Below are 22,424 nucleotides of genomic sequence, written 5' to 3' on the forward strand. Positions count from 1 at the left end.
CGATCAATTTATTTTTAGACCAGCAAAGTGTAATATCAGGTTTCACTGTTATCCCTTGTGAAATCAGTATGCCTAAATAAACATATATTTCTTCTGAACTGGTTGAATGTCACGATTTTGTTCTTGATTTTTCGTTTGCAAGCTGTTAGTTCATATACTCGTCTATAAAATGGTTAGTTTCAGTAACAATATGAAGCATGAGCAGTTCAAAAAAGATAAATGGGTTTGAAACATCCATTATATCTTTCTTTATTCCTGGAACCTACTATAAAAAGTAAACGAAAATGGAGGACACAGAATTTTAAAAAAATACGTTTTACTCAAACAACACCAGTCAATACCGCACGGTCATTACTTTCACCACTTTAGACACATTCCTCTCTCCAATTTCTCCCCACACTCCTCTGAAATAGTATCCTCTTTCGCATACTTTGTCAAGGTCATTGTGGTGTTGCATTCCAAAGCTTTGCAAATAATTTTACGGGTAGCAGCGCAAAGTAAATGATAGTATTTTCGAAGGGTGTAGATATACGCCCGGGGCAGTTAATGCATCAGCAGAGAAAGGCGTATATATACACCCATGGCAGTTAAGGGGTTAAAAATTACATTACTACAATTCCTTACAAATAATGATTTTCTAAGTTTAGTTTGTTAGGAGTTTTAATCTCACCACCACATGCAGATCGTTTTGGTAGAGTCTCTTTAAGTTCTTTTACCTTTTCTGTTGCCTTCTGGTTCTCATCATTTTTGGACTGAGCTAAATCTTCTGTTATTTCAGCAGCATCTTGATGTCCAATGGATAGATTCTTTGAATTGGTCATAACAATATACCCAATACCGTCATGGAATGTACAATTCTAATTGAACTGTCGTGACCTGAGCTAAGCTCTATCACTCTCCAAGTGGCCTAAAGGTTTTTTTATTATCACTTCCAATTAATACGATGCCATAGACATTTATCTTCTTCAACAATGTTTCATTGGCCACTATCTTTAGCTAGCCTAAGTATTCACTACGAAATCTTCACTGTAACTCTTCTCTCAATCATAGTCTATACATGAGCCATTTATTGAGATCTTGAGCTTCTACCAAGTTTAGATCAGGTACTCCAACTTCTTCAACATCATTCAGGAACACATTAGGAGTCAAAGGAACTGGATTACTTGGATCTTCGAAAATGTAAGGTAGAGGTTGAGAGTCAATGATTCCTTCACAGTCAAAGAAAATTATTTATAGTTCTTCAAAATATAGCAACGCTTTCCCAATAACTTCTTAGCAGTTCTTTAAGAACACCTGTCATTCTCTCCAACAATTCTCCCAATGCAGAGGGAAGAATGAACTTCCAGCGTATCTTTTTTGTAGAGTTGTATACTTCAATTTTTTCCCAGTTAATATTATTTAAAACACTAGCTATTGCTACAAAATTACTTCCATTGTCTCTATAAATTATAGATGGTCGTTCTCTGTGCCTACTTGATATACTCCACATGTAAATAGGCATATCCATGCTTTTTCCTGGGTTGTGTACCCTTAGCTTTTCAGGTATAAAAGAGCAGTGAAATTTACACCTGCAATTTCAGAATCCTTGGCTTTATGTACACGATCTTCAGGCAAGGCAGTTGTTAAAGCCTTCATATTTGTTACTTTTTTACACTTTAAACATGGATTAAAAATAGCTCGGATTGTATGGGAACCACCTAAAATGTTCTCCAAGAGTTGTTCTCATCATCATCATAAGAATTGTTCATTATGCATATTGTTATATTTTGTATTACCTTGCAATATGTAAATTTCAGGTATTTGCAAATTTAGATCAATTAGTTGTTTTAAGTGTTTCAAAAAAATGAAGTAATATTGGTATGCAGCTTAAATGTTGGTAAAATGAAGCTTTGTTGGTATGCAGCTTAAGGCGATCGAGATTGCGATATGATGACAATGAATTTAATATTTAAATGTGAAATGGATATTTCTTATTTATATTATCAGAAAACTATTAAGCTAGTTAAAATTGCTAAGAGAAGTATTGAATGCTCTGCCAAAATATATCTACTAGAAAATTTGAATTTTATGAATAATGAATGTATCTAAAAATGTGAAACTTGGAGTCTAAATATAAATATAAAATTATGCACGTTAAAATATTTGTATTTATGCGCTTTTTAAATAGGCTAATGTATGCAAGAGCTATCTGACTAAGGGGACAGATGCTTTCGTGGAGGAATCTCAAAAGAAAAGTGCTTGCATATTAAAAATAATGTATATGTAATTTTCATTCAGTTCTGATATATGCTAAATTATTGTAAATTTACTAACAAAATCTAGTGAATGCACATAAACTATTTGCATATGCAGAAAATGAAAAATATTAAATATATATTGGTATTTATGCATATCCTGGTAAAAAGCATGTATTTGCCTTTAGGAAAATACGTGACTGTTTATTAAATTATTTATAAATGTATTTGGAAATGAAAGGTTTATTCATTCATAAACTCCTGTGAATGTTACCAAGAAAAAAATCTAGTTATTAATTATACCTAAATTTAAAATTATTGTAAATATTATCTAAATGTGTAATAAACTTAACATTTAATTGTAAACATAAATTGAAATTCAGTTGACAAATATATTTATAAAACTATTTAAGCAAGAATTGTTCGTACTGAAAACAATGTAGTAAAGGGTGTTGTAAAGCACAGTCTATGAGATTGCGTTATTAAGGAAGTAATAAAGTAGAATTTTTAGAATGTGTATTGTTGAATAAAAAAATTGATAAGTATTAAAAGAATTATTTCCTTACATTAACTCAGTTACAAATTTTAAATAATATTAAAAACCGCCATTTTTATATCCCTTTCAGAAATACTTATAGAGAGTTAAGTAAATCAGCAGCAACATTTAACGTATATTACTCTGAAAATAAAAGATGTTCTAATTTGAAATGAACCGAACAGAGCATTAATTATAAAGTGACTCTGGATTTAAAAGATGCCTGAGAAGCTAAAAATCGTCTGATATTTGAGAGAGCATTTCAGAAAGAAGCTCTGTAAATAGAAAAGAAATAATGCGTAATTTTAATATTAATAATACAATAAACTTTAATTTTAATTTTCGTAATCGTTAACCAAATTACCTCAAAATTTCTTTCTAATGTAATTAACGAAAACTTATGAAAATATTTCATTCAAATTTAACTGTTCTGGAAAAAGTATAACATTTAATTCCGTTCAGAGTGAAATGTTGTTTAAAAATGTACTCTTTCAGACACTTAGGGGTCTGAAATATTGTAGGAAAAGAAAATGTATACATTTATACATATGTTTACCTCCGATCATGTCAAAACCTATTGATCTTAATGGCAAGTCGCTGAACACTGGTAGTTCGGTCCAAGGTTCGAATCCCGCGAACGGGCTGGCTGCATGTGTGTTTAAGTGGTTTTTCCCATGTGTAACGTACGTGTATACGAGCCAGTTTCCCTTAGAAAGTCCTCCATGAAGGCATCCCTCCCTTTAGGTAGATAGCCCTAGTGTGCTTTGCCATAATTAAATACACCACACCACTTAATGGCAAGTCACTGAATGTTTTGGTCTGCAAGAGGGGTACGCCACTGCTTCAAGGCAGTGCATGAGTTTGAGCCTCTCCCCTTATTTCTTACCTCTATAATTTAATTACATCTTTACAAAAATTCTACGTATAGTATTTTTGGGAACTAAAAACCCGCTGCCGTAAATTATCCCATTCCCTTTCTGGAGAGAAAGCCTTTAACATACGGGTGGGGGCTTTTTTATTCTTGATTATTAAAGGACAAATTTGCCAGATTTAAACCGGCATATATTATATTCAGTTAACATGAGTTTTTAAGGTACTCTTATTATTAAAATAAAATTTTCAAGATCCAAAAGACTCAGCTGAAATTGGGCTTCAGTTACATATAAGAAGTGCCGCAGCCCTCTTATTTAACTCTTTCGCATCGAGAGACAACCAAATCTGTTTTCAACAAACATCGAAAACGCCCGTGTTTACGAATTTGTCTTGGAATAGTTTTCCTTTCCCCCTGCCTGGTAGATAGCTACAGCATTAACAATAACCTACTTAAGTGAAATGACTGCTTCTCCCTTGGGGGTTTTTCTGCGGTTTCATCCATTGTGTGCAGTTTCACCTTAAGGCCGGATTGCACCTGCGAACGTCAATGGCTTTCCGTATTTCTCCTTTAGTTGCTTCAAAAGAATGATTGACATGTCTCTTAACAACTCGCAAAACCAATGAGCCATACACTAACGTGGAGGGGGGAAAGCACTAGATAGAAAATAAACGAGGCGTTGGGGTGGTTTGCCGTTGCCTGAATGAACGGGCGTTACGGGCGACTTCGATGCGAAAGAGTATAGGATCCAATGTGCTTCGGCTAGAATTTAAAAGATTTATCTCAAAAGTAACGGAGCAGATTCAGGCCTAATTTACGCTCTGTTCATTGCATTGCTGTTGATTGGGAGAGTTATATAAGAGAATTCTGAAGCCATACATTAATGTCTAGATCATCAGTGAAAATAGGCGAAACTGGCAATATTGTCCAAGTTGACGAAAGTTTGTTATCGCGTGGAAAGGATAGAATAACGTTGGTGTCCGCCCAGTTCATATGCAGTGGCATTTGTCGAGAAACAAAAGAAGGTTTTTTAGTTGCTGTAGTTAACCGCTTTGCCAAAACTTTTCATAAAGTTATTGAAGAAAAGAATTTTTTTGGCAGTATAATATACTCAAATTATTGAGAAAGTTATGACACCAAAGAATAAAATGAGGCCGGATTTGAACTTTTCTGAGTTAACCATAAATACAGTTTTATCGATCCCGATGCTGGTTGTCATATGCAACCTATTGAAAGTTTTGGGAGCAATGCGAAATGGCGAAATAAACTTCAATGTGGCATTGACCATAACTAATTAGATTCTTATTGAATTGAGTTGGCGGAAGTCGGTCCTAAAACGCAAATCCTAATTCTCAGACAGTTTAAATGATATTCGTATTTCCATGCCTCCGCGTTAATCTTAAGTCACTAACCGACCCTCCCCCCCCCTTTTTTTTTTTTTTTTTTTTTTTTAATTTCTTTGGCAAGTTGTTTAATTTACGTTGAAAATTTCTAATTTTACGACTATCGGTTATGTTATTATTATTTTTTTTTTTTTTTTTTTTTTTGGGTTGTTGTTGTTCAACGAAACCGTATCGTAAATGTTTTGGCGATTAACTTTATGCTTTGTGTTTTTCACCGATCGTCAGCTTTCGGCAATATCTGAACCCGGTTCCAATAATAGAATGGTACCAAAGTACTTGTGAGTTATTATCAAGACTCATCGAACTTTCTTGCTTGCTAGTTTTTCCATTGCTGTTAAAAACAGGCTTCTTATCATTTGTTTTATTTTTAGGTAGTTACAAACACATAAATACACTGATTCTTATGGCAAATTGCAATTTAACAGAACTCCTGCATTTATTTGGGTAATTTTCCATTACGCATCTGCCACGCTTTTTGGTCCCTGTGAAAGAGAAACCAAAGACATGCCGAAACCCAACGATAGCTTCATTTGGAGACTATGTCTGCAAGTATGTGTGTGCATGTAAACAAGAATAATTAAACACACACACATATTATTACAACAGTACTACCAAAATGCGTGACAAGGACATAACAGAAATTTTTAATTATTAATTTTTTTTGTACAGTGACGCGCTTTTAAAAAGCGAAAGCAGTGCCCGTTATCTTTTAAAAGTTATTGCATTATCTGCAAATGGCATTTTTTTAGGTTTAAAACAACGTTGTTTTCCACTGCAAAACACGCATTTGTGTGCAGGAATACGAGCGCTCAACAAACTTCCTGTCGTTGAAGGTCGCTCGTGAACTGTTTTAATAGATTTAATGTATAGGATATATCGTCCTGCAAACCAAACCAGCCATACCTAAATGAGTTCTTCGGATTCTGCTTCCGATTTAAAACATTTTAACAAGCTATCCATTCTACATTTTGGGTCTAGACAATGGTTAATATTTGCTTTTCTCTGACAGGCTCTTAAAAATTCATCTGTCAAACAAAGCTGAGCTAAAGGATAAAGAAGAGCTGCCCTTTCAACTGTAGTGACGCAAACGTTTCCAGAACCTGAAATTTATTGTTTTAAAGTATTATGTAATGCACATAAGTTATTAGAAGAAGTGACTGGAATTTACATTTCTCAGAACTAATTTTAACAATTCTCTCACATGAACTTTCATTTAAAAGTCATTTCGATTAAAACGAGTCTTCAAATATTCTATGGCCTTGGGATAATTAATTTCTATAACTTCTATTATTTCTATAACTATAATAGGTTGAGTGAGAAACTTTTTTTATCGAAAGAAATACTTCAGAGTTCTGGAAATTTCCACAGAAATAATCGTACAGGTGTTCACAGTATCATAGAGTACAATCTGTAGTTACACTTCAAACTACTAAGAACGTTAAACACAAGGTAATGCTAAAGAGCGAAGCTAAACCGGAGACAGTATTCAGAACTCCACGCTGAGCTAGCAACTAACAACAACAACCGAGAGCAGATGCTCTCTCCAGCCTTACATAGATTTCACGCGGCCGCCGAAATATTTCTAACACTTTCTGTTTCTCGAAACTACAGGAAGGCAATATGAGGGCGGAATTACGGTTACAGCTAATATAGTGATAAATTACATTCATTCAATTACAATACCTATTACGATGATACAAGGACAGGACAAAAATGTCGCCAAATGGTCGTCGTTTGAAGAGTACTGGCGATTTTCCGCTAAATTTGGCGACATAATTTAGTCGCCGAAACCGATGCCAGCTTGGCGATATCTTGTCAAATTACTGAGATACCATTTACTCAATGATAAATGGACTTGCCCCGTTATTCTTATTGTTCTGTCATAGCTTGTCTCTCTAGATGTTTTCATGTTACATTACACAGAAAAATACAGCAATTTCACATATAATTGCACTAAAAACACATATCTATATACAAATTTCGTAACTATCATTTATATTTGAAAATGTGTTTGGATCTTAAATAAAATATCTCTCTTATAAACAACAAATATTTTAATAAGCCTAAACACATGTGCTTTTAGTTTATTCTGAAAGCTGTTTTTGTTTTCACTTCCAAGAAATAAAACTGCAATTATTAGTGACGGAAAAACATGAAGTAAATAAAATAATAAAAAGTACGTATAAAATATAAACTACACGTCAACAACTGAATTCTTTTATAATTTATTTAATTTTTAAATGATATGCATGTGGCGATATCGTTTGAAATACTGAAAAGCCATCTGTCAAATTCGTGTTGCGATTTACTTTTTGCTCAAATTACAATAGTAAAAAAAAAAAGAGTTCGATATAACATTAGAATTTGTTTTCAAAAAAGAGAAACTCGTTATCATTTATTTTACTCCTTTTCTCTCGTTAATAAATTTATTTAAAGTTCATTAATTTATTGTTCTGTACAGTGTACTATTAATACATTTGTCCTTAATCAACGAAATCTATAATGTACATGTATAAAATTCAGTACTAAAAATATTGCGAACCTGCCACTAAATAAACAATAGTTGTATTTAGCTGTATTAAATTTATATGCCGTGATATAACATAAAATGCGCTTTCAAAGTTTTATTTATTTTAGAATTTTATGAAGTGAGTTTTTAATTATAACCGTATCTTCAGCTCGTGTTAATATTAGAATTTAGATTCTAAACAAGATATCAATATTTGCTAATCATAGAATAACTCGATTTGCTGCTTATTTTCAAAACCTTAAATGGATAATCCATCAGTATTTTTATCTCCTACAAATAAACTAGAACCTCTTATTTCAGGGATTGAATTTTTGAACATTAATGGTGAAGAATTCTATAGCATCTCGCATAATGCAAGCATTGAAAATATTGCCTCTGATACAAATTCAGGCTATAAAGAATTTGTAGCTCCTGATGAAATTTTAGCTGAAAAAATAGTGACTCAAGTGGAACATTTATTTTCCGATTTTTATATCTTAAAAGATAAGTTCTTATTGAAGCATATTCGTAGAAACAAAGAAGGATTTGTCAGTCTTAAACTTATTTCGTCGTTGAGGAAAGTTAAAGCACTCACGAAAGATTGGCGAGTGGTTGCATATAGCTTACAAAGATCAAAGAAATTAGAAATGAATGACGAGAAGACCAAAGTTAAGCGTATAGCTCCTCTACCTGATATAGAGGGAACTGGAGATGGAAGAACAGTGATCGCTTTCAACTTACCCCTTACTATGACTGAAGAAGATGTGAAAAAGTTATTTTTAAAATACGGAGTTATTGCTTCAGTATCTCTGATGAAAATCGATAATGGTTCAAGGCATAATTACTTAAAGAAATGTTTATCATATTACCAGGATATGTCTACTTCTAATTGTGCTATCGTTGAATTTGAAACTGTGGATGGTGCTGTCAGATCATTGAGGTATGATCCTCAGCTAGCTTTAATGGTTGTGCCTCTACCGATTCAGAGAAACAAATGTAATGCAGATTACAAATCAAATCTTTCGCCTCAAGATATGCAGAAACTCAGGTTCGAAGATGATGTACACATGCCAGATATGATACTCTCACATGAAAGTAATCCGAAGAATAATTTCACAAGCGATTCTCAGAAAAGTATTCTAAATTTAGAGCAACCAAATAATAATTCTACAAAGTATCTTAAATTTTGCAAGAAATCCGAGTCTGAGTTAACCCCAAGAACTGATGATGAGCAATTAATGCTGTCATGTACATACCAAGGCGATGGTTTAGCTAATAATTTATGGAAACAAAGGAGGCAGTATATCATGAGCCATGGGAAAAGGTTAAATAGATCGAGAGTTGTAGTTATTCGGCAACCTAGAGGTCCAGATGGAACAAATGGCTTTCACAGAAGTACAAGAAGAATTGCTGTTAAAAACTGAAAGGTCTTATAAATGGTGTTTAATTACAAGTTATCTGGCTGTTTTAAGACATAATATAATAACAACATCTAACGAATATTTAGCAACATGGATTTCATATGTAACTACTGAAAAAAAATTAGAAGAAACTAATTAAGTTTTAATTTAGTGCAGCAATAAACAACAGTTATATTCAAAATTTGTGTCATTCAGTTCACTCTGTAAAGAAATAAGGATTTCATAATATCAGCTCGTGAATTCATGAAAAGCCTGGAACATTCTTAAAAAGTAAAGTAAAAAACATCTGACACATAACCAAAGAATTTGTAAGGGAGAAGAACGAAAGGTCCCATAGACATAATGTAAACCGGTTCGATCGTTGCATTCATCTCGTCTAGCCTAGTCTGAGCGAAGCAGTGAAGCAATGGCGCAGGGTGCAAGTGAAATTCGCTCACGAATAATCCGTCTTAATAAAATTCTCTGCTTCGAATTAATTTTCGATTTATACGCTTCTTAAATCTACTAAGCTGTAGCATATTTTAAAGATACGTTTTATAATTTTCGAACTTTATATTTCATAAAATAAATATCTGAAATTATGCTTTGATTTTAATAGATCTGGATAACTTTGGATACTGACTTGGAAAGCTACTTAAAAATTCTTACTAAAGTTTTTTCTAATAATTCATAGTTTTAATTTTCTTTTCCCTGAATATATCTAAATACCTTTTCTAATAATAAATTATTGATTTATTACTTAGCAGGTTTAGCGCAAATTTTAGACATTTTAAATTACTCATTATTATTTTTACTTAGAAATTTTTAAAAATATACTTTTAATACAATAGTATTAAACAGGAAGTGAAAGCTATTGTGAAAAACTTATCAGAAGGAAAATTTTATTTTTTGACAGGAGAAAATTTAAAATACTGATCAGCAATTAAATTCATCTCTTATAAAAATTAGCTAAATATTAAATATATGTAGAAGATGTTTTAGAGTAAAAAGTGGAGACAACACAATTAAAATAATGAAAAAAAATTATTTATATGCAAACAATTTCATATTAAATACACAATTTTTATATCATGACAAAGAAATTACCACATGATTATTCTTTTTTCATATAAGACTTGAAAAATCATTAAAATATTGTATTTTTAGATTTTAAATTAAACAAATTTTATAGTTAATGATTTTTTTAAATTAAACTATAACAAAATTCTTTGACGAAACATTCTCTTTAGATTTTATTTTAACTAATATTAGATTACAGCTCCCTTACAAATTCTTTGCTTTAAGTTAGTAGCGCTAGACAAAGTTTTCAAATTCTTTGTTTACGTGAGGGACAAGTTTATATTAAGTATTAATACCAACCATGAAATGTTTTTTCTGCGTGAATTGAGGTAACGAAAATTTTCTTTGAATCTTCATAATTAATTATAACTAATAACTCTTCATAATTAATTATATAATATTAATATTTGCAACTAGCTTTACTTTCTTCTACAAACGGCCATCGCATAAGCCTTTGGCGACATTTGGAATTTTTATGTTACAAATCGGGCGATTAAGTCTGAACTAAGCGCGGTGTCTGCTTTGACAAGATAGTACTATATTTCTTTTTATCCTGTGATTTCTGTTATATAGTGTAAAGTTTTAGATTTAAATACAGGAAATCTTAAACCACATGAAAATTCCATGCAGTTACATCCACGAAATATGTTTTTATTGTACTGTTATTGATGAAAAAATTAAGATAATTTATAAAGTTAGGTAATTTTGACTCTGGCAAAGTACACGAGTGCTATCTGTCTAAGGGAAGGATGTCTTCGTGGAGGACATTTTAAGGGAAAGTAGCTCGTATTTACATTACGTGTGTGGGGGGGGAGGGAAGTATGAAAGGTTCCATGCTGTCAGCTTTTTCGCCGGGATTTGCGCTCAGGTTGATCTATCAGTGTTTAGCGCTTTTACCGTTCAACCGTCAGTAGACTCAATGACCTATCATAAACTCAACAAAAATAATTTGAAAACCTTGACACAAAGCATTTTTCAGTTTATTATGCTATTCAGTTTATTAACAGCCTTTTTATGATTGTTTCTACAGTCCCAGAAGATCCCTAACATTATCTTGTTGTCATTGAAATTTTGCAAAATTAGTAGCAATATTTGATTTAAAGTCCATTCTTTTATTTCATTTGGTTTGGTTTACTGAGATTACGGCAAAGCACAGAAGGGCTATCTGCCTAAAGAAATAGATGCCTTCGTGGAGGACTTTCTAAGGAAAACTGTCTTGTATACACGTTACCCATGGGGAATGGCCCATGCAGCCAGCCTGTTTGCCTGGAATCGAACCCAAGTCGGAACTACGAGTGTTCAGGGACTTTACTACTCTCCGCCGGTGGGTCCACGGGGATGTTTATAGCCGCTAATAAGCTGTTTTATTTGAGAGAGCAATTAAGCAAAACATATATTTTCTGCACTATTAACGACAGTCTTTTAGCATTTACATTTAAACTTGGCGATTTTTGAGGGAAATTATAAAAAGCTGCTCTAATAGTATACTGTAATCTAGGAATTAGTTAAAGTATATTTTCCTTTCGAAATTCGCTTTTAACAAGTTAAGCGGCAAGCCTGTTTTTTCTTCTTTTCCGCTAGCAATATCCTATTTCATCCAGCAATAAGCCAGCAATATCCTATTTCATCAATCAATTGGCAGCCAGAAATCTCGGTAAGGTTACGATAAGACTGCTTGTAATACTTCAGATATATTCTTTGTGTGTATTTAATACAATTAAAATTCTTAAAAGTTATGATAATTTTTAATTAACTCATTAAATTGTTTGGTAATTATTTAATAAGTAATATTTAGGTGCATTCTTTTATGGTCTCCAAAATACTTCAAAAATTATCAGTAAAAGAATATAATTTTTTAATTTGTTTATTGATACTCAATAGTGATTGCGGATTATTATTTGGACTTTTCAAAAACAGACTTTTGCAATTTTAATAGAACTCTAAAAATTATGATTGCTCTCAAAAATTACAATTTTCAAAGTATTTATTACTCAATTATTGAAAAATCATTTACTTTAAAAGTTTATATTTTTTATTATGTTTCTCTGCATTTTAAACTGCTTTAAACCTTTCCCTCTAAAAAGGCTTTTCTGCTGCTAAGCCTTTTTCTCTTTAAAGGGGTAACATATATGTGAGATTATAAATTATATAAATTAAAAATCTAACATTAATCTGCATTAATCCCTTTAATCTGCGATAATCTTTATTTTAATTTCGGTATTTTCTCTTTCTGGCCTAAAAATAATCACTCTGAACGTCTCTTCTGGAGTTCCCGAGGTGAACTACGTCGTTTCCAAATTGATGCATGCCCTTTGACTCTTGCATAATGCTTACTACGCAAGTACTTACAGTAGGTTTCAGCCAACAATAATTTTGGAACGTTATTACTAACCAATCATAATAAAGCTACACCAGAACAAAATCATTCTGAACAAAGGTTTCATATTTAACACGCGACAGTCACTCTCTACTTTTCTCTACCACGACAAACATCTCCGCTAGAGTGCTCCAGGGTCAGTACTCTCGCCGTATTTATACAACATTTACAGTTACGATATTCCTAAACACCCACAAATTTCCATAGCAGTTTTCGCAGATGATACAGCAATTATGACCCAAGCTTCAACAGTTATAGTTGTCCGGATCCTTCTTCAACACTAACTCAACCTTCTGTAAATTTGGCTCACTCCTTGGAGAACAGCACTTAATACTGAAAAATCAAAAGCAATAATTTTTCGTGAAGGACAAATAAATTTCACACTACCATGACCTCTTCTGCTTGATGAAAAAATTGACTGGGTTGATGAAGTTAAATATCTAGGAGTAATTCTAGATAAAAAATTGGCTTTTTAGAGGCATCTTCAAGAAAATGTGCAGAAAATTATTATCACGCTTACAACTCTGTTCTTGGCAGAATAAATCATATGGCTACTTCAGATACACTCATCTTATACAAGTCTATATTTTGACCAGCATCACTCTATGCTAGTCCTGTCTGAGACCACGTTGCCAAAACTCACCTTCAACATTTCCAAGTTTTTCAAAACAAAGCGCTCAGAGAGATTATCAACGCTCCTTGGTTTCTTCCAAATTCGTATATGCATCGTGATCCCAAAGCGGACACAATTCAAAATTATATTAAAAAACTTGTCAGAAATTTCTTCTGTTCAGTTCTCACTCATCCTAGCAACTGCATCAACTCGCTTAGATGTTCTCCATTTTCCAGAGAAAAATATAAATATACATCTGACATTCTCTATCCTTAACTTTTTTTATTCATACTAGACTCTTCTATACATTGATTTTGACCTTCCACCAGAAACTCACTTTCTTCGTCGACTGATTGATGACCATTTGATTTAATACTTTCGTCTTATTTTATCCACACTGTTCATTTTGTTTTACTGATGGTCTTCACGTGATGCAGAGTAAAAGGAAGCACTGCTTTTTGAAACTCTAAATTCACTACATGTTCTTAATAGCCTACTTTTCTTGTTAGCTAGGACTGTTGTAATGCTTTTTTTACAGGAACGTTTTCAAAAATGTATAATGTTCTTGAATAGGCGTACTTACTGCTCCACTTTACCTGTGTTTGCTTAAAATTGTTTGCCAACAAAAATAAAGAAATATTAAAATCTACATTACTGCAGCGACGTCTTTATGCATTAGCTGTCATTGTTAAAAACTATGCCATTGACAGCTGTCTTCAATATCAAAATTATTTCATATGTGTGTATAAAAGTATACCTTATTTCCTGGCATATTCCCTGCCCTCAACTTTTTAACACTTTGTATATTCGTAAACGTACCTTTTGAGTTGCAAAAAGAGCCTTTAATGACACATGTATGAATAAAAAATTAAATTGTGATTAACCATCGTTTTTTCAAGGCACTAGATATCAATTCTCTACGTTTGAACGAATTTATAAGTGACTAGTTATAAAATTTGTTAGAAAATAAAATAAATTCGGATGAGAAGGAAAATAAATTAGATGAAAAAATTGCTTTTTTTTTCCGGAATTTTTGTAGCACATTCTTTTTTTGTATTATTCAATTTAAAATATTTTTCACGATCAAAATTTCTTTCAAAATAAAGTAATGTCAAAAATTGTTTAAAACACAGGTGAAAAATGAATGACGTTGGCGACAGCGGCATTCGATGCGAAAACCTCAATTTTCCCCGCTCTCTTTTAAAGAAGCGCGCGCTCCCTCTTTACATACTTACTTTAAATTCTTCTCTAATTACGCAGAATTTGAGCAAAATAAGTGTGACAAAGGTAGTATGCTGTCCTTGTAAAGGGAAACAAGAAATCTTCAGAGATTTTTATCAGCCGAATATGTTACAGTATTCATCAAAATTTTTGTGTTTAGACCAAATATTTATTTATTTACTTCGTTTTCAATTTACGAATGATCTGAAAAATTTTACCATAAAATTTTGTTTGTCAGAGGAAAGCTGGTATGTGCAATGGTCTGTCTAATAGATAGGGTGTACCACGAAAAGTAATCTGTCTTCAATTCAGGTGCCAAGCTATTTGGAAGATGAAATTCTTTATCTTATATTCTTCGTTCGTCCGACGACTTACAGCCGCCAAATTAAAGTCTTCCAGTTTTATTTCATCTTATTATTCACTCCTTCTGTGCACATCGTATCAGAAAGATGGTGTCAATCTTGTCACATTATCGCCGTAGGACATTTATTATTATTATTATTATTATTATGAGGATCACATAAAAAAGGATATTGGATAAATCTCCATATGTTGCTGTCCTTCTGTGCACATCGTGTCAAATTATCACTAAAGAAGGATTATTTTTTCCATGGCTTCCATACTACTACAGAGTACTCTGGATAAATCTCGATATGTTGGTATATGTAAGCACTATTACCATAGTACTGACAAAAAAAATTAAATTAAAACTATGAAAAGTATGAAACAAAAAAGGAAAGAAAGCAACTGCTTTGGTATTTAAAATGAAGCCCTTGATATGTAACTGGAAGAAAAAGAAATTTCCATTCATCCAATTAGAGAAGTAATTTAGATTTCGTGCGTTTTTCTTTTATATTACGTAGTTTAACATAGCTTTTTGAGATATCCACTGAACAACTGTAAAGTGCTGGGAAAATTCGTTCGAAATCGTTGTAGAATTGCAGTAAAACTTCCGTCTTTTTAATTTGGTAAAAAAAAAATGCAATTTACGGAATTTTATTTGCTAAACGGTCATATTCATGCTGATAAAAATTCAAAGCTAACGTTTTGTTGTATATGCATTTTCAAATTTGTTTAAATAACGTAAAGTAATTAATGAAATAATTATTAAACTAACTAGTTCTTAGCTTAAGGCAACCATATCAACAAATAGTTAGTTTTTTAAGCCGATTATAGGTGGCAGCACTAACTCACCCTAATATAAATCCAGCTTTTATTATCATCATTATTAATATTTCTTTTTTTATTAATCTTTATTAAAGAATGAAGCACTTTCAGAGTTTTTGATATAAAAATAAAATACTGGAAGATATTAATTTCTTCATAATAAATTGAATTAAAAATATTCTATGGGGAAAAGAAAAGAACTACATTTATTGGATAGATTTGGTTTTTAGCAGCTCATATACTGATTAATAAATTGGGAAGAAGGTCACATATTGCACATGTGCGAAAATTAATATATTTTCCAAATTCATAACTCTGTAAAGAAACTACAAAGAAATAGCTTTATTAGTTGCATACTATCGTTACGTATTACTGGCTCGTGGGCTCGTTAGTGTTAATTACAGACAAAGCGTACGTATTACGATGTCTCGTTACGTATCGTTACGTATTACGAAACCATGGGAATGTGAATCGCCCTGCGCCTTTGATCGGGGGGGGGGCTCCAAAGAACCTTAAATTTTTAAGTATGTAGGAATTTATGCGTAGGAATATAAAAAAGGGATTTTTTATTCTGGGAGGATAGTTGCGTATAAATGCGCCGTGTTTTTGCTTATTTCAGAAGCGCTAATGCTATAATTTTATAAGATACGAGCTGTTTTCCAACTCCTTATCCATGCGCCTACCTTCACTTAACTGCCTGGGCGGTAAATACGACTCTATGTGCAGAAAGTGGGTGGGTAAGCATGTGTCCAAATACTGTTAAAAACTAAACAAGTTTAATAATTTTTTCAGTAGATTTAAGGAAATGTTGCACAATTTTGCAGCATCACCTTTGAGGGTGCCAAGAACAGCCCCTCCCCGTCGCCGATGCGACCTCTAGGACTTACAATAATCGTGTTACCCATTTCATTACTCCATGAAATACCCTACAGAATGTTACCGAATCTCACAGAACACGGTAGAACGATGTCGAAAATTGTAAAATTCTTCTTGAAAAGTCAAATGTAATTTAAGCTTAAAACGAGGATTAGATAGTGTAATGCATTCTAAAGTGTTCCGGCGTTTTCGGGAATTTTTTAGAATATAAATTTCTCGATAATTTGAGGAAGATCGTGCGCATTCGCCGGAAGTATATAAGACCGAGCCGCTTCGCCATAGTGAGATTAGATTAGTTCACTAGAGAGGTTTGGTTTGGTTTATTTAATTATGACAAAGCGCACTAGGGGAGGGAAGCACCTGCCTAAGGGGAGGGATGTCTTCGTGGAGGACTTTCTAAGAGAAACTGGCTCGTATACACGTTACACATGGGCAAAACTACGAAAACGCTCATGCACCCAGCCCGTTTGCACATTAGAGAGATGTATGAGATAACATAATTTGAATTTTGTTTCATTCCAGTGAAGTTTTAGTTCTGTTTGCGCTGGAGTAATAAAAGTGTAAATAAATTTATGTGTAGTAATTTATTTTTTAATTTTATTTGTAAAGGTAAGTGTTATGTTTCTGTGCTTGTGCTCTCTCTCCCCACTGGCAAGCATAAATGAAAAATTGTTTTCGGATATCATTAAAGAAAGAAAAGCAAACACAAAGGCGAAAATACTTTCCACGTAGATGGGAGCACCTCATAAAAAAATTATCCAATTGAAAATGTAGACTCGAGAGGTTTAGTTCAAATTTTTGAGGGAAAACATTTGATATTTTAACTTTCTCGATTACTTTCATTTGTGGTGTAACAGTCTTGAAGAGGTGAACCATACCCAGAAAAATTGCATATTAAAAGAATTACTTTGGATTAAATCGTACAAAAATAAGTTGCTGTAAAACCTTCTTTAGAAGAGATATTAACTAAGCAATGGTGTTTTGTGAAAATGACTCCGCTCAGTATTGTCTCGAAGTTCAATTTACTTCTCTTTCTTTCCTTTAATGACATGTTTAATGAATTATCGTGTTTCGTAGTAGGATGTTTGGGGAGAATATATTCTTTGAAAACAGTAAAAGAATTGCTGGACATCAAAACCTACTAAATTTTCTTGAAATATTGAGAAAAAAGTCCTCCAGCTCCAGTTTTAATTTAAAATTCGATTTCACCTACCCCACTCCTACTGCAACTAAATGCAAAGAGTTTCCAGTTACATTCCCCCCCCCCGAACTCCCAGAAAGCATTTATTTTTATTAAAGCTATATGCTTGTTTGCAGGAAAGAAAGAGAAGTAAATTGAACTTCGAGACAATACTGAGCGGAGTCATTTTCACAAAACACCATTGCTTAGTTAATCAACTCCGGAAATCTATTACGACATGGTTTGCATATTTCAAAGAACAGTGAGTCATTTTCGGATTGCGAATTTATCAAATAGTGTCATTGAAAATGCTTATAATTATTTTAGATAACAAGATTGATTGAAACAGGGGAATTGGGGGAGCGGGCGGAGAATAAAATCTCTTTGAAAAACTGGTTGCGAAAGAAAACTCCTTTGAGCTATGGATGATATTATAAGCATAAGTGACGCTTTTTATATGCTGTGTTGAAGTACTGTAGAAATCTCAATACAATCGTTAATATTGTTAAAAAAAAAGTCTGGAGTGAGGAATGGCAGAAAAACAAACCAGTTAAATGCCCGGCCTATAAATTACCATACTAGTGGGATTTTCCTTACGCAACAAAAGCCTAAAATAAGCGAAGTATTTTAGCTCCTTCATCCTTCTTAGGACATGTCTTTTTTCAAACAACGAATTCTAGGTTGATGACAAATTATTGTCCACTGCGTCCTCGTTCGGATACCAGATGCGAAGACAAATGGAATTTGGAGAGATTACTGCAGAAAATTCCACTTGATGTTTTTCTCGGACCTCGAACTTGGGACCTTTAGATTACCAGACTAATGTGATATCCTGTTCACCGTAAAGGAAATGCTTGAATTTGTAAAGATTATTTTAAGTTTTTAACGCGTTATTTTATGTTAATTCCCTTTCCTATCAAGGTTCGTTTCATTTCCTTGCCAGAATGCAAATTTCCAGCACGCGAGATATTGAAATTAGGTAGAAAGAAGGAAGTACTTAAAGGAAGGTTTTGAAGAGTGAAACAGGAACGTGTTCTGCCTGCTTGAAGGTCACGTTGCTAACGTTGATTCTCTAGCGATTGGAATTCTGTGGCGTTGTGTTACTCTTGCCATTAGGCTCGTTTGCTCGGAATTCAGTCAGAGGCAGCTTGTGAGTAAGTTAAACTGTGAATTCGTTAGGTTATACTTAAACTCCATCAGTTTTCAATTTGTCCATTATCTTTGATTTAAGCCAAAATTATTGGTTACTGTAAGCACAAGTTGGTGTCGGCTGTTAAACTTTATCTGGATTAATAAAAAAGGTCCTCTATACCCATCTTCTGACTTTAATGAAGTTAAAAGTAGTGTTCGACCCAACTCATCAGTAAGAAGACACGAATTTTATCCAGGAAATTAATACATGACCTACATAAAAGTAAAAAATCAAAGATACTAAGACATTAATAATGAAAGATTGAATTTTTCCTTTTTTTCTTTTTATATAGTAAAATTTTACGTGAGTTCACAGGTTTTTTTATTGTATATTTTAGAGCAAAATTTTTATAACTTGTTTTGTAAAATGTATAATATTTCTCTTTTCATATTTTTGTGTTAGAAAGCTAAGACAAGTAGGGAAAAAGAGACAATTCAATGAGACTCTTAATTCTACTAATTAGTTGACTAATTGATTAAGTAATACGCTTCCGAGTCTCAGTGAATTAGTCGGAACGAAATTTGTTTTGGCTCTCTTATTAATCAACCAGGTATGGAGCTTCAAAACACTTTTCCCTTGACAAATTCTGTTATGAAGCTCAAAACAGGGGAGATTAATTTTTGCAACATTACTTTCTTCCTTATTAATGTCTTAGTATCTTTGTTTTTACTTTCATGTAGATCATGTATTAATTTCCTGGGTAAAATTCATGTCTTCTTACTGATGAATTGGATCTAACATTACTTTTTAGTTTCATTAAATTTAGCAGCACTTTTGCCTAATTTATTACTTTTAGTACAAGCGTACTTTCTTCTTACCTCGTTGACCGCATCTTTTCTCTTCGTCTGATTATTGTAATTTCAGATACGTCTTATAAGTCGCTTACGTCTGCCGGAGTTTTTGGTCACAGTTTACAATAGTGAAAGACATAAAAACCTGATAAATTCCTTAAAATATTATAACAGAATAATATTTTTTGGAATTTTTAGGATGTAATTAGTATAGGCAACTCCTTTAGACTCTAGAAATACATTAAAAAGTCAAACTTTATCATTCGCAGATGCACTGTAATGGTATGAAATGGGATCAGATTTTATATTATACGCTGTATTAGATTAGGAATCATAAATAATAATGCTGCATTACTTATTTACTTATCAAGGTACTATAGGAGAATATGCTTCCACATTGAAAACGTGCTTTTTATGAAATATGTGAAGAAATGTCAATGGATGCAGAAAACTCCAATATTTAACCAATTTTCAAGTGGTTAAATGTTTTAAAAATATTTTGCAGAATTTGAAGCCTGAGAAGTGAAATAGCTGAATTACAGTCGACCTCTGACTTGCGCGAGTTCTCTTACAAGATATATATATATATTACACATTTCAATAAGTACAACAATAACGCACTTTTCCCAATAATGTAAATGTAACTAAATGCACAGAATTTTGAATATTTCACCTACATTATCTTACGATGTGCTTAATTTTTACACATTTGTGATTCTTCAAGAAATTTGTACAATTGCGATTCTGTAATAAAAGATTTGGTGGATATTTATCCCAATCTAAATGACAACTTATTACAAAAAGCGTAAGTGTGTAATTGATTTTTTTTTTTTTTTTTTTAATTTAAAGTGCATTTTAGAATACATACACAAGTACACCTCAACACGTTTTCGAAAAAAGAAAACAAAAATCTTTTGTAAAAGGTGTAAGGATCTTAAGTTTTACTAACGTTTATTTTATTTTAAATCTTTACTATCACTTCTTATTTTCTACTTCCGGCCAGAATTATAAGCGTTAAGGGTTTTATGCAAAGTTTGTCTGGCGAACGCCAAGTATTTAAGTTGTGGCCTTTTGCCAAGCGAGAGAGAGGAAGCAGTGAGTCGAAGCAGGCCGCTTACCTTAGAAGTTACGCAGTTGCTGGTTGCCTTCCAGGCCGGAGGTTTTAATCCTCTTGATAAATTTAAACGTATTGTAGTGTTCACAGTTCTCTGTACTACATACGCTTCCTGTTAATATAAGGCCAATCTTCCACGTTTATTATTTTAAAGTTAATTTTAGAGTTTAGTTCTATTTTTATATTTTTACGTTAGACCCCAAGTAGCGGGTCTGTGTATTCCGAAGTACGGAAGTTATTGTAAATAGAGAAAATAAAGGGTTTTGTATACCCTTCTTGTGTATCCTGTCTACTTCCTACAATTAGTGAACATAGCTTTAGTAAGCTCTCTGTTCCGAGTCAGGTCCTTGCATGTTCCCGAAGAAGGTAAGAAGGAACATTGAACCTAATAAAGGAAGAGATGAATGCTAATGTCAAATACTACTCGTATATTCTTTCTTCGAACATAGCAATGAAATGTTTAGAACTTAATTCAGTGTTCCCTTCCAAGTAAATACTTTTTATTTTACGGAAGATTTTCTGGAATCACGATCCAGCTGTTCTTAAGCTTCAGATTTCTAGATGGCGCTGATACGCTAGAACTTGTTTTTGTGTTGTTGCGTATAGTCAAGATCATGTAATTGTCTCCTATTATATTGTGCCAATTAGAGGATTAATATTTAAATGCCTTCAATTACTATCTGAGAAGCTCATCAGGTCAAAAACCAGGTAGGAACTTTCAATTTTATTTGAACTGACTATTGACCGAGCATGGTACCTGGCAGGAATTTTGGGGTATTTTGAAGGTGCATTACTAAAAGTAAAAGTTATCTAAAGTTAACATACTTAACTGTTTAAAATCATTATTAAAGGGTTCTGCATTGACATGCATAAAAGAATTAAAATTAATACAAAATTATTATGCTTTAGCTATTGAATTACTGCAAGAACGATTTGGTATATAAAAACGAAATTATTGCAGGTTCTTAAATAAACAAACTGTTAGGCTTAACTCCTGTGAAATCATGTTCAAATTTAAAAGAACCGAGACAATTTCATGATACAGTTGCTATTCAGATTCGAAGTTTCAAAACACCCGAAGAAGAGTTAAACAATCATTGTGAAATTCATTTTGCGATTTTAGTAAAATTTATTCCTGAAGGTATCACATTTGAATATAATCGTTGTTTAATCTTTGGATTATGGTAACTTGGCGATTTTTTGGCGAATATTTGGCGACCAACGCTGCTACAGCAACCTGCTAGTTTTATTTCTGGACGCCATTTTGTTTTCACGAAGTAAAGGACTTTTTTTTTTTTTTTTTTTTTTTTAACTCAACATTTTTTTTTTCAACAATCTGCAAACCGAATTACGCTTATGCTAGAACTTTTATGGAACAAAAGTGCTTAATCATGACGAAGATTAGGTGCGAAATTGGGAGAAAGTGCAGAATCGCCCACTGCTTGCCGCGTTTTTAAGAAGTGCACATACACGGTATCATCCATGTACACGTCGACCTATTTTCACTTAAAAAAACATCCCAGAATTGCACAAAAAGGGCATTGCGCACACTCTTGACTTTATCCATGTACACTGCTAAAGTCCTAGCTAGTAACCTTTATCGCCTTACCAAAATGTCGCCAAACAACCTGTTACCATATTCCAAAGATTAGCCTAATCGTTTTGCTAAGAAAGAAGAATCATGCAATCGCTTACAATTACTCCGGTTTCTTAAGAGCGAAATCGAAATACTCGAAAAAACTCGCAAGATAGACGAAACCAGTAAGATAAGAAATTCGCAGTACAGGAAAGAATGTGAGAATTTTAAACATCTAATGCCAGGAGCAACTGCACTATATGCTACAATTAAAAATGAGTTTAT

At 32.8% G+C, this 22,424-nt stretch overlaps 2 protein-coding genes across 4 annotated transcripts in view; one reads left to right on the forward strand and one right to left on the reverse strand.

Annotated features, from left to right (window-relative positions):
• Positions 1 to 22,424, reverse strand: part of LOC118195135 (uncharacterized) — a 171,420-nt gene that overhangs the window by 49,966 nt on the left and 99,030 nt on the right. The window lies entirely within an intron of this gene.
• LOC118195134 (uncharacterized) lies at positions 7,760 to 9,576 on the forward strand. Its single transcript, XM_035366390.2, has one exon. It carries the CDS (start codon positions 7,816 to 7,818, stop codon positions 8,974 to 8,976), a length of 1,161 nt encoding a protein of 386 aa, XP_035222281.1. The 5' UTR covers positions 7,760 to 7,815; the 3' UTR covers positions 8,977 to 9,576.

This window comes from Stegodyphus dumicola, chromosome 3, assembly GCF_044657685.1.
Source record: "Stegodyphus dumicola isolate Sdum_Otavi_A_Nest chromosome 3, ASM4465768v1".
In the NCBI taxonomy this organism is placed as follows: Eukaryota; Metazoa; Arthropoda; class Arachnida; order Araneae; family Eresidae; genus Stegodyphus; species Stegodyphus dumicola.